Source organism: Apodemus sylvaticus, chromosome 22 (genome assembly GCF_947179515.1).
Source record: "Apodemus sylvaticus chromosome 22, mApoSyl1.1, whole genome shotgun sequence".
NCBI classification, from domain to species: domain Eukaryota; kingdom Metazoa; phylum Chordata; class Mammalia; order Rodentia; family Muridae; genus Apodemus; species Apodemus sylvaticus.
The window spans coordinates 2,451,923-2,469,405 of record NC_067493.1 but is presented as its reverse complement, the minus strand read 5'-3'; the positions used below and the strand labels follow the sequence as shown (position 1 = coordinate 2,469,405).

The window sequence follows — 17,483 nt, the reverse complement described above, 5'->3', positions numbered from 1 at the left end:
ATAATATTTAAAATCAAAGAGGAAACGGTGCATTGAGAGACAAATGACACTGACCTTCATCACCTGATGTATAGAAATAATAATGTGTATGTGTTTATACATACATGTTTGTGTGTGTAATGGTAAAGTGAAATTATCTTTAGCACACATACATTCATAACAGTTATGATGAGACCTTTCATCTAGAGTGATTTATAAGTTCATCAAATTCACCAATCTAATTGTTGTAAAGGTTTTGTATGTGACATTACCACTAGTGATTTTACTTGCTTAAAGAAAAACTTTCATTTCAAATTAAAGTGTCTGTTACATAAATTGTCAAGAGTCTTATATTTCAGGCACAATCTGAACCCCATTTACTTTTTCATAAATGTTCCCTTTTTTGTATAATATCTGACATTCTTAACAACTTCCTAGTATATTTGAAAGTTATTCCAAAGTTCAGCAATTCTGTTTTGTTATATGCAATACAGTCACTGTGCTTCACACTCTGCTAACATTCACACTTGATTTTAGTACCTTTAATTGCATGAGGAATCTATGATATTTCAAATCCACGTAGAAGCAATTTAACACTAAAGTGATGTCTTAGATTCTATTGCAGTAAAAAGCACCATGATCAAAGGAAACATGTGAGAAAAGTTTTTATTTACTTATGTAACTTGGTCACAGTATATTCAATGTAGCCAAGACGTGAAATTGGATGCAGGCACTCTGTGAATGCATGCGGAATAAATTTGGTTACAGGCTTCAGGTCCATGTTGTCTGCGGTCCTCTTTTTATAACTCCAAGAAGAACTTATCTAGAGGGGGTACTGTCCACATTAAGTACTGTCACCTTATATAAATCATTTATTAAGTACATGGCTTACACAATAAAACACGGCTCAAACTGATGGTAGGCTTCCTCAGTTGTGATTGACCATCCTCAGACTGTGGTCTTATGAATGAAACCATGTTCCATCAAACTTTGTTAACTGGTGTGACAATGGACAGTGCTGTCCTATTTGTAAGCTCAATTTTGTTTAGTATGTAAAAATATTCTATGACTAGATTCTACTTTGGTTACGACAATTAAAAGCATGTTGAGTATCATCTAACATTTTCATACTATGAAAGGTTCAATGCAGCAATTTGTCTTTGCACTTCAGTATAAAATTTGAATCTTGTCTAACTACAATAACATAACACTTTGGGACAACGATACAGCCTAGCAACCTTGCACTGGAAGCCAAGATGGAGAAGACCTCCACAACCACCATGATCTTCCCCCTGGTGCTATGGTAGACAGGGAGGAAGGTGATCCAGACACTGCAGAACACCAGCATGCTGAAAGTTAGGAACTTGGCTTCATTAAATCTGTCAGGAAGGTTCCTAGCCAGGAAAACCACAGTGAAGCTCCCCAGAGCCAAGAAACCCAAATATCCCAGGACAACATGGAAGGCAATGACTGAGCCTTTGTTGCAAATAATGACAGTCTTCCCATGTTCAGATTGTATGTCTCTGTCAATGAACGGAGGAGATGTTACCAACCAGATGCCACAGAGAACAAGTTGGATCAGGGTACAAATGGGAATGACCAAGTTATGTACCCCTGATGTCAGCACCCCTCTCATTCTTCTTCCTGGAGTAATGAGCTTGAAAGCCATGACCACAGTTATTGTTTTGGCCAACACTGTAGAAATAGCCACTGTGAAAAATACTCCAAATATGGTCTGCTGCAGGATGCAGGTGGCCTGGTTGGGATGTCCAATGAAGAGCAATGAGCAGAGAGAACAGAAGACTAGAGAGATGAGCAGGATGTAGCTGAGAATGTGGTTATTGGCCTTCACAATAGGAGTATCCTTGTATTTCACAAAAGTGATGAATACTAGAATTGTGATGACTGAGAAGGAGAGAGACATGAATCCTAGAGCCATCCCCAGTGGATCTTCATAACCCAGAAATGACAAAGCTCTTTGAAGGCAGTGGGTTTGCTCAAAGTTGGCATACTTACCATCTGGACACCTCACACACTGTTCCATATCTGCTGGCAAAAACAATAAAACCATATAAGATATTATAATTATGTAGTTAATAATTATGTATTTGTATTATTCAGAGAATATATCACTAAATATTTAGGTATTGAGCATCTAATCCATTCCTTGTTGTTGTAGGGACAACTGACTTAAGATTGCTCTCTATTTACCTACGTTTTGTAGTGAAACAAAGCACCGTGATAAGAAATGGAATGGAAAAAATTTATGTATTAAACAAAAAAGAAAGAAAATATGATAAACAGTAATACGGATGATCTCAGATATTTTTAAATTTGTCAAACCATAATATCACTATTCCTAGACAAGGGTAGTGTGCATGGGTAGTTACTGATGTCTGTTGATGAAATGCATTATATACTTTGTTTGCTTTTTGGGTGGTGCCAATTGACAGTATCTCCTATAGAAATCAGAACATACAATTCCTCATGCAAACACTGTTTGCCTAAACGAATATTTTCATTCTTGATGCTCTCTGTCTCATAAACATTTGCATATTCCTCTCATTTTGGTACAATTTCTTTTTTCCCCACTATTCATTCCAAGGTGGCGTGAAGGTAATGAATATTCATATTCATCTCTCTTGACTTAGGTAGGTGGTGACTGATGATAAGCACTATGCCATCTCTTCTTTCTTGAAATCTTCACTCTTGAAATCTTCACTCTTGTTCTTACTGTTTGACAGGAAATGCTCAATCCCTTAAGCCATCTACCTCTTATTGTTATGAATTGTTTTGCTTTTTGAGATAGGGTTTCTCGGTACTGTCCTGGCTTTCCTGGATCTCACTCTGTAGACCAGGCTGGCTTTGTAATCCAGAAAATCCACCTGTCTCTGCGTTCAATGTCCTGGGATTAAAGGCATGTGGCACCACTGCCTGGCATTCATCTTACATCTTAAAATATATTTCATAAAACAACAACTCTTACCCTGAGCATCTAGTCTTTGTCAGGAAGTAAGATGGGTGATTGAGGGAAAGATACTCGACTGATCAACTAATCAAGTTTCTTTGTACGAAAAAAAAAATCAGAGAAAAATAAATATGTTCCTAGATTATGCTGAACAATCCGTCCTTAACAATTGGTACACATGTTTGTCCTCCTAAATGTTGTCTGCATAATATAAAATCATAAGCCAGCATACTGTGAGAGAAATGTATTGTTTGTAGAAGAGTCTGCAGGTTATTTGCTGGGTTCAAAAGAAGCTGAAATTATTTAACTGAGTAAGTTCTGAAATGGGAAGATCTTAGGATTTCAGTTTCCATTTAGGCCATATAACTTTTCTAGTTTGGAAGGAGAAGGATTCAAATTCAGCATTTCTTTTCTCCATGCAAGCAGGTACCTGTTTCATTGGAAACCTCATTTTCTGGACACGGAACACAATCAAAGCAGCAGTCTGCTGTTTCTTTCTGATGAATTTTCCTAAATCCAGGAGTACATGGCGCACTACACAAGGAGGATGGAACCTGAGACAAAATATAAATATTATATAGTATGTGTGTAAGAGTGAATGTGTGTATATGTACGTATGTGTGTACGTGTGTGTGTGTGTGTGTGTGTGTGTGTGTAGTTCATGTATACATCATATATATATGGGACATTAACAGATATGGCTGTAAATATTCCAGTATTTCTTCACAATTTCAGACACATTAGTATTTTGTATTTCCCTAGAGTACACCAAATGCCGTACAATATTTTCTACAGCATGCAATATTATATATGTAACTTTCAGGTTGTGGCAATTTCAAACTTTACTTCCTAAACTGATATATCCAAAAAGAATGCATACGTGGCATCAGGTTTTTTTTTTTTTTCTCATGATTTATAAATAAAAGAATCAGAATACTGAGGTTTGTGGAGAGACAATGTAGGGTAAATCAAAAAAGTTTATTTGATTGATATGAACAAAATATGTTTTAGAAGACTGCCCTAAAGTTAATGAAGTTTACAACAATAACTTGAATCTCTTTCCCCTCCCCCCTTTCCCTGCCTTTACGAGACTCCTGTCTCATCACTCTAGCATACCCCTATCCTGGGGCATTGAGCCTGCACAGGAGCAAGGAGCTCCCTTCCCACTGATGCCAGATAAGGCAATCCCCTACAGAAGAGGGGAGACCGGGAAGTAGAAAAACATGTGAAATGTAAGTAAATAAAATAACCAATAACATATACATAAATAAAAAAGTAAACCTTGAATCTGGAAAAGGGTTTATGTTAAAGAATACATTCTATATTTAATTAGGATATATATATATATGTGTGTGTGTGTGTGTGTGTGTGTGTGTGTTGTTACAGAATTAAAAAATTCCATGGTATACATATAGTTTCAAAATTTTCATTATATATATTAATTTATAAATATATTCCTGTAGTGTGTGGAGAATAGGCATTTGGAATACAGAGGCTATTTATCTCTATGATAAGATTTACAGGGAGTTGAGAGGTAACAGATATTGGTGCTTATAACTGAGCATGGTCTTTTGCAAAAGCAGCAATTGGAATTAACTGCAGAGATATTATTTCAGTACCTCATGTTTTAAAATGTAGATATCTTGAAAACAACTAAAATCTGTGGTATACTTACTGAAGTTCCTCCTGTGGCCCAGTCCACGTCTTCAATTATGTGAAGTTGTTGCATCTGTGGAAAGCAAGGAAAATAGCTTCCTATTTTCACTTTTATTCCAAATCCTTTTGGAAAATTCCAAATGATGAAAATGTCATAATCTGTACACTGGTTTTCCCTATGTCTCATGTTCACCAGTTCTCCAACAGGGTTCATAAATACCCTGGTCTTCAGCAAGGAAGACACCTAAATGAGATCCATCATTAGATGCTTACATGTGCATATCAATAAAGAGAAAGCAAAATTGAGAATTTCCCCTAATTTCCTTATGATTTTCACAAAAGACAGCAACATTGAAATACTCCCATGTAATAAGAAATATATATACCTCATTGATAACTGAAAATTTATATACATTATATTAATGTTCGATGGTAAGTTGTGCAAAAACTGATTAGCATATAACAAGTAGCATTTTCTATGTGAATGTGTATGAGTGTATGTGTGCTTATGTTTTCCAAAATACATTTTTAAAAATGTAGCCATGTGTGCACAAATGAAGGGGAATTCTGAATGTGTGTGAAAATAAAGAATGGCTGCTGGTCTCTCATGTAAAAATAGTGAACATATATGAGGTAAACAGAAACTTAATAAAATGTACAGCGTTAATCATTTGTGGTTTTGTAAATCATTGTTAATTTAAATGAGTAAGTATTAGTTATAGCATATGTACTGGTTCTTGAAAAATCACTCTTTAGAAAAATATTCTAATTTAGTCATCACTTAGGGCTTTTATTATAAAACCCTTGGCTTCTATTTTAATTTTTGAACTCATTTGATGAAATGTTGAGACATGTTTTCACAAAACTCACTGATATCATAAAAAAAAATTACTGTTTCCTATGAAATGTTTTCCTTGTGCATGATATTCATCCAAGTGAAAAATAAATTAGTGAATTTTGCAGGGCAGAAATCTTTCAACTGAGAGAATAATCTCTAACCAATATGCATGTTTTTCTCTGGGTCCATATAAAAGGTCACATTGACTAACCTGCTGACAGTCAGTAAACATTCCTTTGTAGTCTGCTGTTATCTGAGACTCTAGTTGTTGAAGAATGAGTTCATGGTAGGTGTGGGCCACCGCATACACAGCATTATACAAATTGTAACCTTCTTCACTCAGGGCCATGTCATATTTTTGCAGTGCTATCCATTCAAATGTGTTGTTAAATTTAAAATGTTCCATTTTATTTCTGTTCTTTGAGATTGAACAATTAAAATAATTCCACCCCAGGATAGACTCAGAAATGTTTACTGGGTATTTGTCAGTGTCTATAGTTTGCATAAAATTCCTAAATTTAGGCATCTCACTGCTGTGGTGTGCAAAAGTGACAGTCCCATGGAAAAAATTAAGGCTAAATTCCTTTTTATTTGTCATAACATCCCATTGCAAAGTTGTAATCCAGATTCTCTGAGCACCTAAATATTCCCATCTTCTAAAGCTGACTTCTAAAGTGGAGTTCATTTCACCATAAATGATAGCAACCTTTGCTGAAGATGTCATAATTTGTTTATCATATATCATAGCCTCTGTTGTGTATATCTGCATGGTTTCTGGTATTACATTCACAAAAGCTAAACAGATCCCATGACTTTGCATTTCTTCTCTTAAATCTGAGAGAAACTGAATTCCCTGGTCATTATCTGAGATGACCAGTCCTATCCAAGTCCACCTAATATGAAGCAGCATTGAGACCATTCCATGGGACAAATGTGTGTCCTCGGTGGCTACCTGATGCACATAGCAAAACTGGTCATGGTCACTTAGGCTAGGATTAAATGGTCCAAAGAAAACCTAAAGAATGTAGAAGAGAGGATGAAACATCCACAACAGGAATATGATTATTAGAATGTTTGGAATTATATTCAAATAATATATCTCACCTTTCTGAACTCCTATCAAGGATAGTACAAATATATTCTAAATATCATGTATTATTCCTTTTAGATTCTAGACTATTTCTTACAAGTTGGAATTTCTAGAACACAGTGTGCCTGTTTTTCCGGTACATTTGTGATCTGATTATTTAATTCCTTAATTTACATATTTATCTCTCTCACACTTTATCTCTGTCTCTCTGTCTGTATGTCTGTCTGTCTCTCTCTTTCTCTCTCTCTCTATATATGTATATTTATATTGTGATATGCATATACAGTGATATATATAGATAGATAGATTTGTATATATATATATATGTGTGTGTGTGTGTATAGATATATATAGATTTACATACACACACACATACACACACACACACATAGCCTATGTGTGTCTGTGTCTGTCTGAATGTGTAGCAGAACACTCATAAATGCATGCTGTCAAAGTTTTCTTGTTGGCACATTTAAATGGAATTTAATGTTGTTGACTCATCCAATGTCATGCATTCTTACTTTTGGTGTCCGGAAATGAATTGACAGTTTTAAGGATGTTTTCCATGATGGGCCTGTAAGGTCTACATAACAAATTTCATGTATTCCACAGATATAATTAATAAAATTCTCACTATACTTTTGTTGTGAATGTATTATATCCAGAACTCCCAATGTATCTCGGCACAGACCAAGCATGGTTGCAATCTTCAAAGACATATTGGGTAAATGATAAGGATTCTCATTAATCTCCTCAGTAGCAAAAAACATAACCAGAAAAAACTCGTATCTTCTTGCTGGTATTCTAAAACAAGGCATAGTGATGATTAAGGGAGATGTGTGAAACATAAAATTTCAATTGCAATAGTTTGTACTATGATACATTGTAAATTTCTAAATAAATATCTTGAAATAAGTCTCATGAATGAGTCATCTTTAGTGTTGAATACAAAATTAAGAATGCATAGGTATAAGGCACTGTGATATGATATGATAAATTTTATATTTGTGTAAATTGTTAAGGAGTTTGTTCTATGTCTCAATGCCTTCCTTGAAGTAGAATACAGTCCTATTGAATAAGACACTATAAAATAATCTTAGAGATGTGATTCAACAGATGCATTTTTAAAAGATACTCATACAAAACATACAACATATTCTCCTTACTTTTTAATTATTTAAAACGATTTTATACATCAACCATCTTAATAATATTGTGTCTTTTGAGAAGCAAATAATACATCAAAAATTTTGTTCAACTCTTATATTTGTATATTTTCATAGCCTGAAATTATCATTAATGCATACTTAACCATAGCTGCAGCTGAGGGTCCTTTATCTAATATTGAGAATTAATTTTTTTCAAAATCTACATGGTATTATTTGGGGATTAGGCATAGGAAAAGAACATAAAATGTTATAACTGAACCATTAAGAAATATATTGCTACCTTCTCAAAAATTGACCATATAGTTGGACAAACTTCAGTAGGACAAACTTCAGTAGGTACAAGGATATTGAACTAATCCATGGTATTCTATGGGATTACCGCAGACTAAGACTGATATTCAATAACAATAAAAACAGAAATCCCACATACATGTGGAAGCTGAACAACTACTCAATATATAACTACTACTCAATATATAATTTACTCAATAACACATTGGTCAGAGAGAAAATAAAGAAAGGAATTAAAGATTTTTTAGAATTTAATGAAAATAAAGTTGGGCCTATCCAAATTATGGAACACAATGAAAGCAGTGCTAAAATAAAATCTCATAGCTCTGAGTGCCTCCATAAAGAAAGTAGTGAGATCATACATACTTAGCAGCTCATCTGAATGCTCTAAATCAAAATGAAGTAAATGTATGGAAGAGGAGTAGACAGCAGGTAATAATCAAGTTCAGGGATGAAATCAACCAAGTAGTAACAAAAGAACTATAGAAATATTCAACACAACTAGGATCTGGTTATTTGAGAAAAGCAACAAGATAGATAAACCTTAAGACAGACTAACCACAGGGTACGCAGACAGTATCCAAATTAACACAATCAGAAATGTAAAGGGGGACCTAACAACAGAAACTGAGGAAATTAAAAAAATTGATCTTACTACAAATATCTATACTCAACAAAACTGGTCAGGTAAGCCAGTCACAAAAGCACCCACGTTGTATGCAGTCACTGCTGAGTGGATATTAGCCTAGACATTTGGAACACCCAAGACACAACTCACAGACCAAATGATACTCCAAGAGAAGACCAAATTGTGGATTCTGCAGTCGTTTCTAGAAGGGGTAACAAAATACTCATAAGAGATAAAGTGTGGACCAGACATTGAGCCATGCAGAGACTGTCAAGAAACCATCGCATATACAGTCATCAAACCCAGTCGCGATTGTGGATGCTGAAAAATGCTTTTTGAGAGTAGCCTGATAGAACAGCCTCCCGACAAACTCTGCCAGAGCCTGAAAAACACAGGCATGAATGCTCTAGACAACCATTGTATTGAGCATCATTTCCCTAATGGAGGAGTTAGAGAAAGGACAGAAGGAGCTGAAGGGGTTTGCAACCCATAGGAAGAACAACAACATCGACCAACTGGAAACCCCAGAACTCCCACGGACTAAACAACCAAACAAAAGAGTACACATGTAGAGAACTATGGCTGTCATTGAATATGAAGCACAGGACGGCCTTTCAGGGCTTCGATGGGAGGCTATGTCCTTGGTCCTGTGAAGGCTTGGTTCCCCAGTGTAGTGTCAGGGTGGTGAGGTTACTGTGGGTGGTTGTGGGCAGGAACACCCACATAAGACAAGGGGAGGAGGGATGAGATAGGTAAGGAGATTCTGGAGGGGAAAGAGGAAAAGGGAAAACCTTTGAAATGCAAATAAAGGAAATATCCAATAAAGGAAAACAAAAAAATATATATTCAAAAGCTCTTATGTGATAATACCTGGCATTGTGTGAGTGTTTTTAAAATGTGTTTTGTATGTGTGTATATTGTCTAACAATCATTATACTTGAAAATGGTTATCTGCTTTACAAAGAAAGACATTATTTTATCAGTAAGAATATGTTACAAATTTCCAAACAGAATAAACATTGTGAAGTTAAATATTATGAAAATGCTAAGTTCTTGCACAATGAGAAAAGCTATCAATAATATATCCATGATGTTTGTAGAACATGTTTTTGTTATTTTCAAATGTTAATATTCATCAAACAGAATTATTATTTAAAAATATATTTCATTTAAATTTTTCATCCATTTCAAATTACACACAATGATATAATATACCACATATCCAGATTTTTATCATTTGAGCTGTTTTATGCACTAATTTAATATTAACTTTTAGTATGTTGTTAGTATGTCAATTTATTAAAAACCTATCAGATTTCTCTTATCACTTCACTCTTCCTCAATCTTTGCAATCTTTTAAATGGTGTCTTCGCACAGAGATCTTCCCTGCCTAAGAAATTTGTTGATCTACACCAACACAGTTAGCAGTTCATCTGTTATTATTACCTATTACTTCTCATCTGGAGAAAACATACCAAACACGCTCTTTTAATGAAATTTGGACTTTCAATTGAATGCTTGGAGATAAGTTTTTCTTTCTAAAACCTGATAAGTGCATTGACACAGTTCATATATGTTTGGATATAAATCATATAATGGCTTATCAAAGTGTCACCAAGGATAATTTCCACTATTTTCCAATGAAGTGTGGAAAAATACAGAAAACACCAGAAGAGAAATTCACACTAACCCAACAGAGAAAAATGATCATGTGAAGCAACCATCATTATCAAAGTGTACAGTGTATTGTGGCTACAAATGGAAAAACATGTTATTTAAATCCCAAAGACATGAAAATTGAATAAGAGATGTGATGAGCATCAGAGACAGAAAAGCACCAAAAATCTTGCTTCATGAAAGTAAGAAATCCAAAGTGCATTGATTAGCTAAAAGGTGAGTTATTTCAACACACCTTACCCCATTATCTCCATGCACATATGGCAACATCTCATGCTTAGGATCTTAGATATTGAGGACATCTTCTTCTCAAAAAGAAGTATATTTATTCTCCTAGATTTATTCAATAGTTAGTAGAAATATTGACCATTATTCTGATCCTGACAATAAGTATAATCTGTGTCTGTGTATTTGTGTAATTGAACCAAAAGTTAATTCTCATAACAGAATATGAAGCCTGGCAGCCTTTTCCCACATTCAGAGTTAAATCTAGAATTTCAAGAGGTTCTCATTTAATGACTATTTTATAAAGCAAAGTATATGTATATTCACAAGTATATATGTAATGTTATACTTGTAATCAGGTAGAGTAAACCAAAACATACCGAAATATTTTAATGAATGAATGTATGCCTAAATGTTGTAGACCAAAATTAGATAACCATTTTATGAAGGCATTTAGATGTATGTTCATACAGGAATCATTGGCAGGCAATTGAATATAGTCAGTGATGCTGTTTTTTCATATTGAATTGTTAATAAAGCTGGGAATTGTGCATTCAAGGCAGATACAAAGACATCTTTCAATAATACATAATATCAACAAATACTCAAGAGGGAGAATCAAGAGTCATTTTCCATCATTGTGAGATGGAGCCCAATGTATTAAAGCTATACTAAACTGTGATACATTTATAGCTATTAAAATAGTGATTGGTGTAATAATTAATTTTCAGTGGTTTCTAAAGTTACAGGGGGTAACATATTTCTAATTCATGACACTGATGCAGAAAATAAAGTTAATGACTTACCTAAAATCAATCATTTTATTATATAAATAGTCTTCAACAGGTCCCTCCTCTGGCCAAAGTAAAAAACCACAGTCACTTCTCAAATCTCCATCATTGTCTTCATTATTTTTCATCCTCCAAAAGCAAATGGGTTCTGTCAAACAGCACAAGAAGGGAAAAAACTTCAGGAGCAAAAATGAAATAGAGAAAGCACACAGCTTCTTCATGTCTGTTAGGCCCTCCGATGTAGCAGTTGTGAAATCCATTTCTTATGCAGACAAACATAACACAGACATTTACAACTAAGTGTCTGTTTTAAGACTATTGCTATCCGGAGATTCACATAATTGTATTTGCAATTCCTTTCCATTCAAACTATGTCATGCTCCCTAGATACTTTGAGAAAAATCTGGCCTCAAGCTTTACATTTGAGGTCTGAAAACTTTTGATCAAAACATTTGTGAAAACATGTTTTGGAGATCACGTTCTCCATCCTCAGGTGCCATGATGTCATTCATATTTCTGAAAACATGTTTTGAAAATCATGTTCTCCATCCTCAGGTGCCATGATTTCATTTGTATGCATGGCATAATTCCCAAGGACAATCTTCTCCTGGGCAGCTTAGCCCAGAATATGTGTCAACAGTCATATGGAAAACACAATGGATTTCAACAGAAATTCCATAGACAAAATTTTAAAAGAGCATAAAAGTTTCTTATCATTCACACTGTGAGAAGAATCATGGGACATTATGTCTTCCACTGTCTAGTGTAGGGAAGCACAGTCTCACATGAAACACTGAGCCAGGAGTTGAACATTCTCTCTGTTGTTCATATGCTATTGTACACTAGTCATGTTTACAAAATATCTCGAAACTTCCTGTGACTCGTGTCATCTGGAGAGCCTGTCAGTATGCAAAATCCAAAATGCCTGTATTATAAAAATCCAACCCCCATCCTGTCCAATATCAGTGCTGTGCACACATTCACTGAGTTGTTATGCTGATCTCTTGGCTGATAATCAGTCCCTGGCAGTCAGTGCCATTTCATGAAACATTTCTTTGTTGATTTTTGTTTGCACCTCATTAAGAAGTTTGAGAACAATTTCACAGATTTTCTCAAAGAAATGCAAGAATCCACATGCCATTTCTGAGAGAGAATTGTATTGCTAACGTTAGTATATACCTTATATTTTTCATCCATGTCTAGTTGGTGTTTAGAAACAGTCCTGTTTGGATTACATTGCAACAACACAGATGTATGTCTGTTATGCCAGTTCATGTCACTTGGTTACAAAGAGGGTCACAGATGGAGCACTGAATTTGATTAATGATAGTTTCAACTACATTATATTTGACCCATAATGTACACACTGAATAAAATGGAATCTTTAACTCAATTAGTGGAATGGTTGCTATGTCATTGGCTTCTAAGAAAATCTTGCTATGTAGTTTATTGTACCATCTTATCTACTACGAATAAAAATTTGTTTCATACTTCAGTTGCATTATAACTTTGTCAATTTGAATATTTTTTGTACTTTTGCAGACCTGTAGATTGGGAAAATTGTGTGCCTTGATATTGTTTTATTCCATACTTCTTGTATATTGGGTACTAATACCATGACAAATGAATTGGAAATTTGCATGGAAGCTGACTCTCACTCTAATGTGTCTACTATGGAAATGCCATCCTGGGCTGTGGCATTCTTTTGGAAGTCATTGATGCACATGAGCATTGGACTTGGATCCATGCTATACTCATAGTCAGACTAGAGGTCAAACATAAAGGTCTTCCAATAAATTTGAATTTGATTTTGCCAAGATTGAGAGGTGAGACTCCATGTGGCTTTCTACAGAGAAATTCTCCATGTCCTTGGAACACAAATGATATTTCTTGTAATTGCTTTTCTTTCTGCTTTAAGCTCATGTTATTGACTTGACATGGTGGAAAGAAGGCACACCACACACCACTGTATCCTTCCTGATTATCCAGGGAGTCTTTTATTGTTGTTGCTGTTTTGTTTTCATTTTCCTTTAAGTTATACATTTGCATTGCAGTCTTAAGATATTCCCTACAGTACTTTATGACTAAATAAAATAAAATGTTCTTCTATGTCTCACAAATAATATTTCATAGCTTCTTTTCAGTTTGTTGTCCTTTTATTTCTTGTTGAAACCATACATCTGGTTCCATGTTGTGCTGTGTGGAACATGAGATAGCTTCTATCTGTTTTCAGTTCATACACAGTATTGTATAAAGCGTTTATACCTGAAGAATTTACACTGTCTGAACTTATGAAAAACAGTGTGTGCCTCTAACTCCTAACAGTCTACCTGTCAAACAGGTGGACTTCCATATCTAGAAATATAGGTCAGACCTTTTTTTATCCCCACACCATTTTGTACCCCCACAGTGACCAGCAGATGTGGTATCTAGCAGGCTCTTCCTGAGCCACATTGTCCTTTCAGTCTGCATTTCCACCTGAAACTAGGGCAGATCAATATGTCTGCCCCAGACCGCAAAGCCAACCTGGCTTTCAGGATGTCTTCCTTAATCAGAGACATGGGGACACATGAAGGCTGCACTAAGCATGGACACGGAAGGTCTGAGCTAACCAGAGACAGCACTGCCTGTCTCCAAAGTCACCTGCTCTGGTCAGAGGGGCCCAGGGAAGTTAACAAGAGAAATGTGCAGGAGGTGAAAGAAAAAGGCAAGAACATAACCATCAGAAGCCAATGTAATTTGTCAGTATCAGAACCCAGTTCTTCTACCCTGGCTACCCAAACACACAATGAGAACAATAGTCTAACCTAAAATGTCACCTCATGAGGATGACAAATGTATTTAATGAGGATAAAAATGAACCCTTTAATGAAATACAGCAACCCACAGACAAACAGGTAGAAGCCCTTAGAGAGGGAAAAATAAATCACTTGAAGAAATGGAAGAAAATACAATTTAAAAGGTTGTGGAATGGAACAAAAGAGACTAAGTCTTAAAATCAGAAGCAATAAAGAAATCACAAAATAATTAAAAGTGAATTATAAGCATTTCTGAAAAAATTGAAGAAATATATACAAAAATGTTAAAATTGACGATTTTCATGGAATCATACAGATAAATTGACTGACTTGAAAAACATTTCTAATTTAATTGCAGAAGGAAGTATAAACATTTTCTGGTAAAATTGAAATGGAAAATATTACATGGAAATTATTTCAGATAAATTTGTAGAAATATACAGAAAACACATCAAAATAGTTAAATAATCTGAAAAATGAAGTAGAACTATTTTATGAAATATTGAAGATTTACATGGCAAGTATTTTTGATGAAATTGAAGAATTATGTTGAAAATACTAATAAAATTGACAACTTTAAAAAATATTGACAAGTTTCATGGATAATAATATATCAATTATTTGAAATAAAAACTATTCTGCCAGGCAGTGGTGGCGCACGCCTGTAATCCCAGCACTCTGGGAGGCAGAGGCAGGTGGATTTCTGAGTTCGAGGGCCAGCCTGGTCTACAGAGTGAGTTCCAGGACAACAAGGGCTACACAGTGAAACCCTATCTCGGGAAAAAAAAAACTATTCTAATTTAAGTGATAGTAGATGGTAAACACGTTCTGATAAAATCAAAGATTTAAAGGGAAATATTTCATATAAACTGAAGAAATATATAAAAATATCAAAATTGAAGATTATAATAGAAAATAATATGGATAAATTTGTTGACTTAAAATATATCTAAATTAATTGAAGAAGAAAGTATAAACATTTTCTGATAAAATTGAAGGTACATTAAAAAATATTTCTGATAAAATTGATGAAATACATCTACACATGTAAGAGAAACACATGTTAAAATTGAAGATTATAAAGGAAAGTACACAGATAAAAATATTACAAATATTTTAAAATTGATTTAAAGTTGAATGACATATATTTACTGACACAGAAAATATTTCTCACAAAATTTAAGACATAAATAGAAAGATACATTAAAATTAACAATTTTCATGGAAAATTATACAAACAAAATGGTAGACATAAAATATTGCTAAAGTAATTGAAAAAGGAAGTAAAATATTTTCTGATAAAATTGAAGATACATGGATAATATTTCTAAAGTACTGAAGAAATATATGGAAATTCACATTAAAATTGAAAATTTTCTATGAAAATCATACAGATAAAATGGTAGGCATAAAAACATTTTAAATTAATTCAGAAATGAAGTAGAAATATTTCGTGGAATAAAAAGAAGGTTTACATGGAAAGTTTGGTATAATTGAAGAAATATATAAAAAATATTACATTTCATGATTTTCATCTATAATAACATAAATAATTTGACATAAAAACATTTCAAAATTAATTCAAAGTGGAATTATAAACATTTACTGATAAATTGAATATTATAATGGAAAATAATATGTATAAATTGTTTGACTTGAAGAACATTTCTAAATTAATTGAAGGAGGATTTATATACATTTTCTGATAAAATTGATGATTTAAGTAGAAAATCAAACTGATAAAATTGAAGAAATATACAGGAAAACATGTTAAAATTGGCGATTTTCATGGTATATTATTCAGATAAAATAGAAGACATATATACATGGCTAAATTATCTGACAAAGAAGGTGAATGTATTTTTTATGAAAAAATAAAAAAGTTGCATGGAAATATTTATGAAAAAATTGAAGAATTATATAGATAAACAAGTTAAAATTGTAGATTGTCACAGATAATTTTACATATAAAATAGCAGGCATAAAATATTTCTAAATTAATTGAAGGTCAACTTAAACAAACAAACAAACAAATAGATAAATAAATAAATAAATAAACAAACATTCTTACAATGTAAGAAGAAAAGATTGGGACAAAATGAAACCAATTTTCCCAAATGTCTCTTTGTAAAGTGAAATAAAATTTATGTAATTTCAGTATCTGTATGTGTGTATTTTGAGTGTGTTTTTATGTGAACTTCTGAGATTAGGTCTATTCTGATTCCAGACTTGGAATATAGTGCACCTCATTCTTTGGGAGTATTCTTTTCTTTTTTCTTTTATTTATTTATTTATTTATTTATTTACTTACTTACTTATTTATTTTCTATATTAATTGTTTACATTCTAAATGATTTTCCTTTTCCCAGTCCTCCCCCCCCCCCCGCCTAAGTCGCATAAGTCCTCTTCCCTATACCAGTTCTCCAATCAATCCCCTCCCACTCCTCTGTCCTGGTGTTCCCCTACAATGCTTCATCAAGCCTTTCCAGGACCCGGGTCCTCTCCTTCCTTCTTCTTGGGAATAATTTGATATGTGGGTTGTGTTTTCGGTATTCTGAGCATCTGGGCTCTTATAAGTGACTGCATTCCGCATGTGTTTTTTTGTGAACGAGTTACCTCACTTAGTATGATATTTTCCAGTTCCATCGATTTCCCTAAGAATTTAATGAATTCATTGTCTTTTGTTGCTGAGTAATTCATTGTGTAAATATACCACATTTTCTGTATCCATTCCTCCATTGAGGGACAACTGGGTTCTTTCCAGCTTCTGGCTTTTATAAATAAGGCTGCTATGAACATAGTGGAGCATGTGTCCTTATTGCATGTGAGGGAATCCTCTGGGTATATGCCTAGGAGAGGTATAGCAGGGTCCTCCGGAAATGTTGTTCCCAGTTTTCTGAGGAACTGCCAGACTGATATCCTGACTTTTTAATCTTAGACATTCTGACTAGTGTGAGGTGCAATCTCAGGGTTATTTTGATTTGCATTTCCCTAATGACTAATGAAGTTGAACATTTCTTAAGGTGCTTCTCAGCCATCCGAAGTTCTTCAGGTGAAAATTCTTTGTTTTGCTCTTTACTCCACTTTTTAATAGGGTTGTTTGGTTTTCTGGAGTCTAACTTCTTGAGTTCTTTGTATATATTGGATATTAGCCCTCTATCTGATGTAGGGTTGGTGAAGATCTTTTCCCAATTTGTTGGTTGCCGATTTGTCCTTCTGATAGTGTCCTTTGCCTTACAGAAACTTTGTAATTTTATGAGGTCCCATTTGTCAATCCTTGATCTTAGAGCATAAGCTATTGGTGATTTGTTAAGGAATTTTTCCCCTGTGTCCATGTCCTCTACGGTCTTCCCCAGTTTCTTTTCTATTAGTT

General features: G+C 34.0%; 2 protein-coding genes and 1 pseudogene across 4 annotated transcripts in view; all 3 read right to left on the bottom strand.

Moving 5' to 3' along the window:
- Positions 1 to 17,483, bottom strand: part of LOC127672654 (zinc finger protein 431-like) — a 263,925-nt gene that overhangs the window by 70,233 nt on the left and 176,209 nt on the right. The gene's annotated exons all lie outside the window — the stretch shown is intronic.
- The window catches only part of LOC127672650 (zinc finger protein 431-like), a 67,411-nt pseudogene that overhangs the window by 9,237 nt on the left and 40,691 nt on the right, over positions 1 to 17,483 (bottom strand).
- On the bottom strand, positions 1,121 to 11,533 carry LOC127672647 (vomeronasal type-2 receptor 116-like). 3 transcript variants are annotated; one of them, XM_052167953.1, is made up of 6 exons: positions 11,328 to 11,533; positions 7,053 to 7,335; positions 5,653 to 6,456; positions 4,623 to 4,847; positions 3,378 to 3,501; positions 1,121 to 2,028 (listed from the first exon to the last, which is right to left on the bottom strand). In XM_052167953.1, the coding sequence occupies exons 1-6, from the start codon at positions 11,531 to 11,533 to the stop codon at positions 1,121 to 1,123; spliced, it is 2,550 nt and encodes an 849-aa protein (XP_052023913.1). The 3 variants fall into 3 exon arrangements, with proteins under 3 accessions (XP_052023913.1, XP_052023914.1, XP_052023915.1); XM_052167954.1 differs by having other exon boundaries at positions 1,121 to 2,025; XM_052167955.1 differs by lacking the exon at positions 3,378 to 3,501 and having other exon boundaries at positions 1,121 to 2,025; positions 4,619 to 4,847.

Coding starts and splice junctions, on each gene's coding strand:
- LOC127672647 (XM_052167953.1), bottom strand. CDS start 11,533: ATGAAGAAGCTGTGTGCTTTCTCTATTTCATTTTTGCTCCTGAAGTTT. Junction 7,336..11,327: donor AATAAAATGATTGATTTTAG/GTAAGTCATTAA, acceptor GCCTTGTTTTAG/AATACCAGCAAGAAGATACG. Junction 2,029..3,377: donor TGAGGTTTCCAATGAAACAG/GTACCTGCTTGC, acceptor TGTTTTTGCCAG/CAGATATGGAACAGTGTGTG.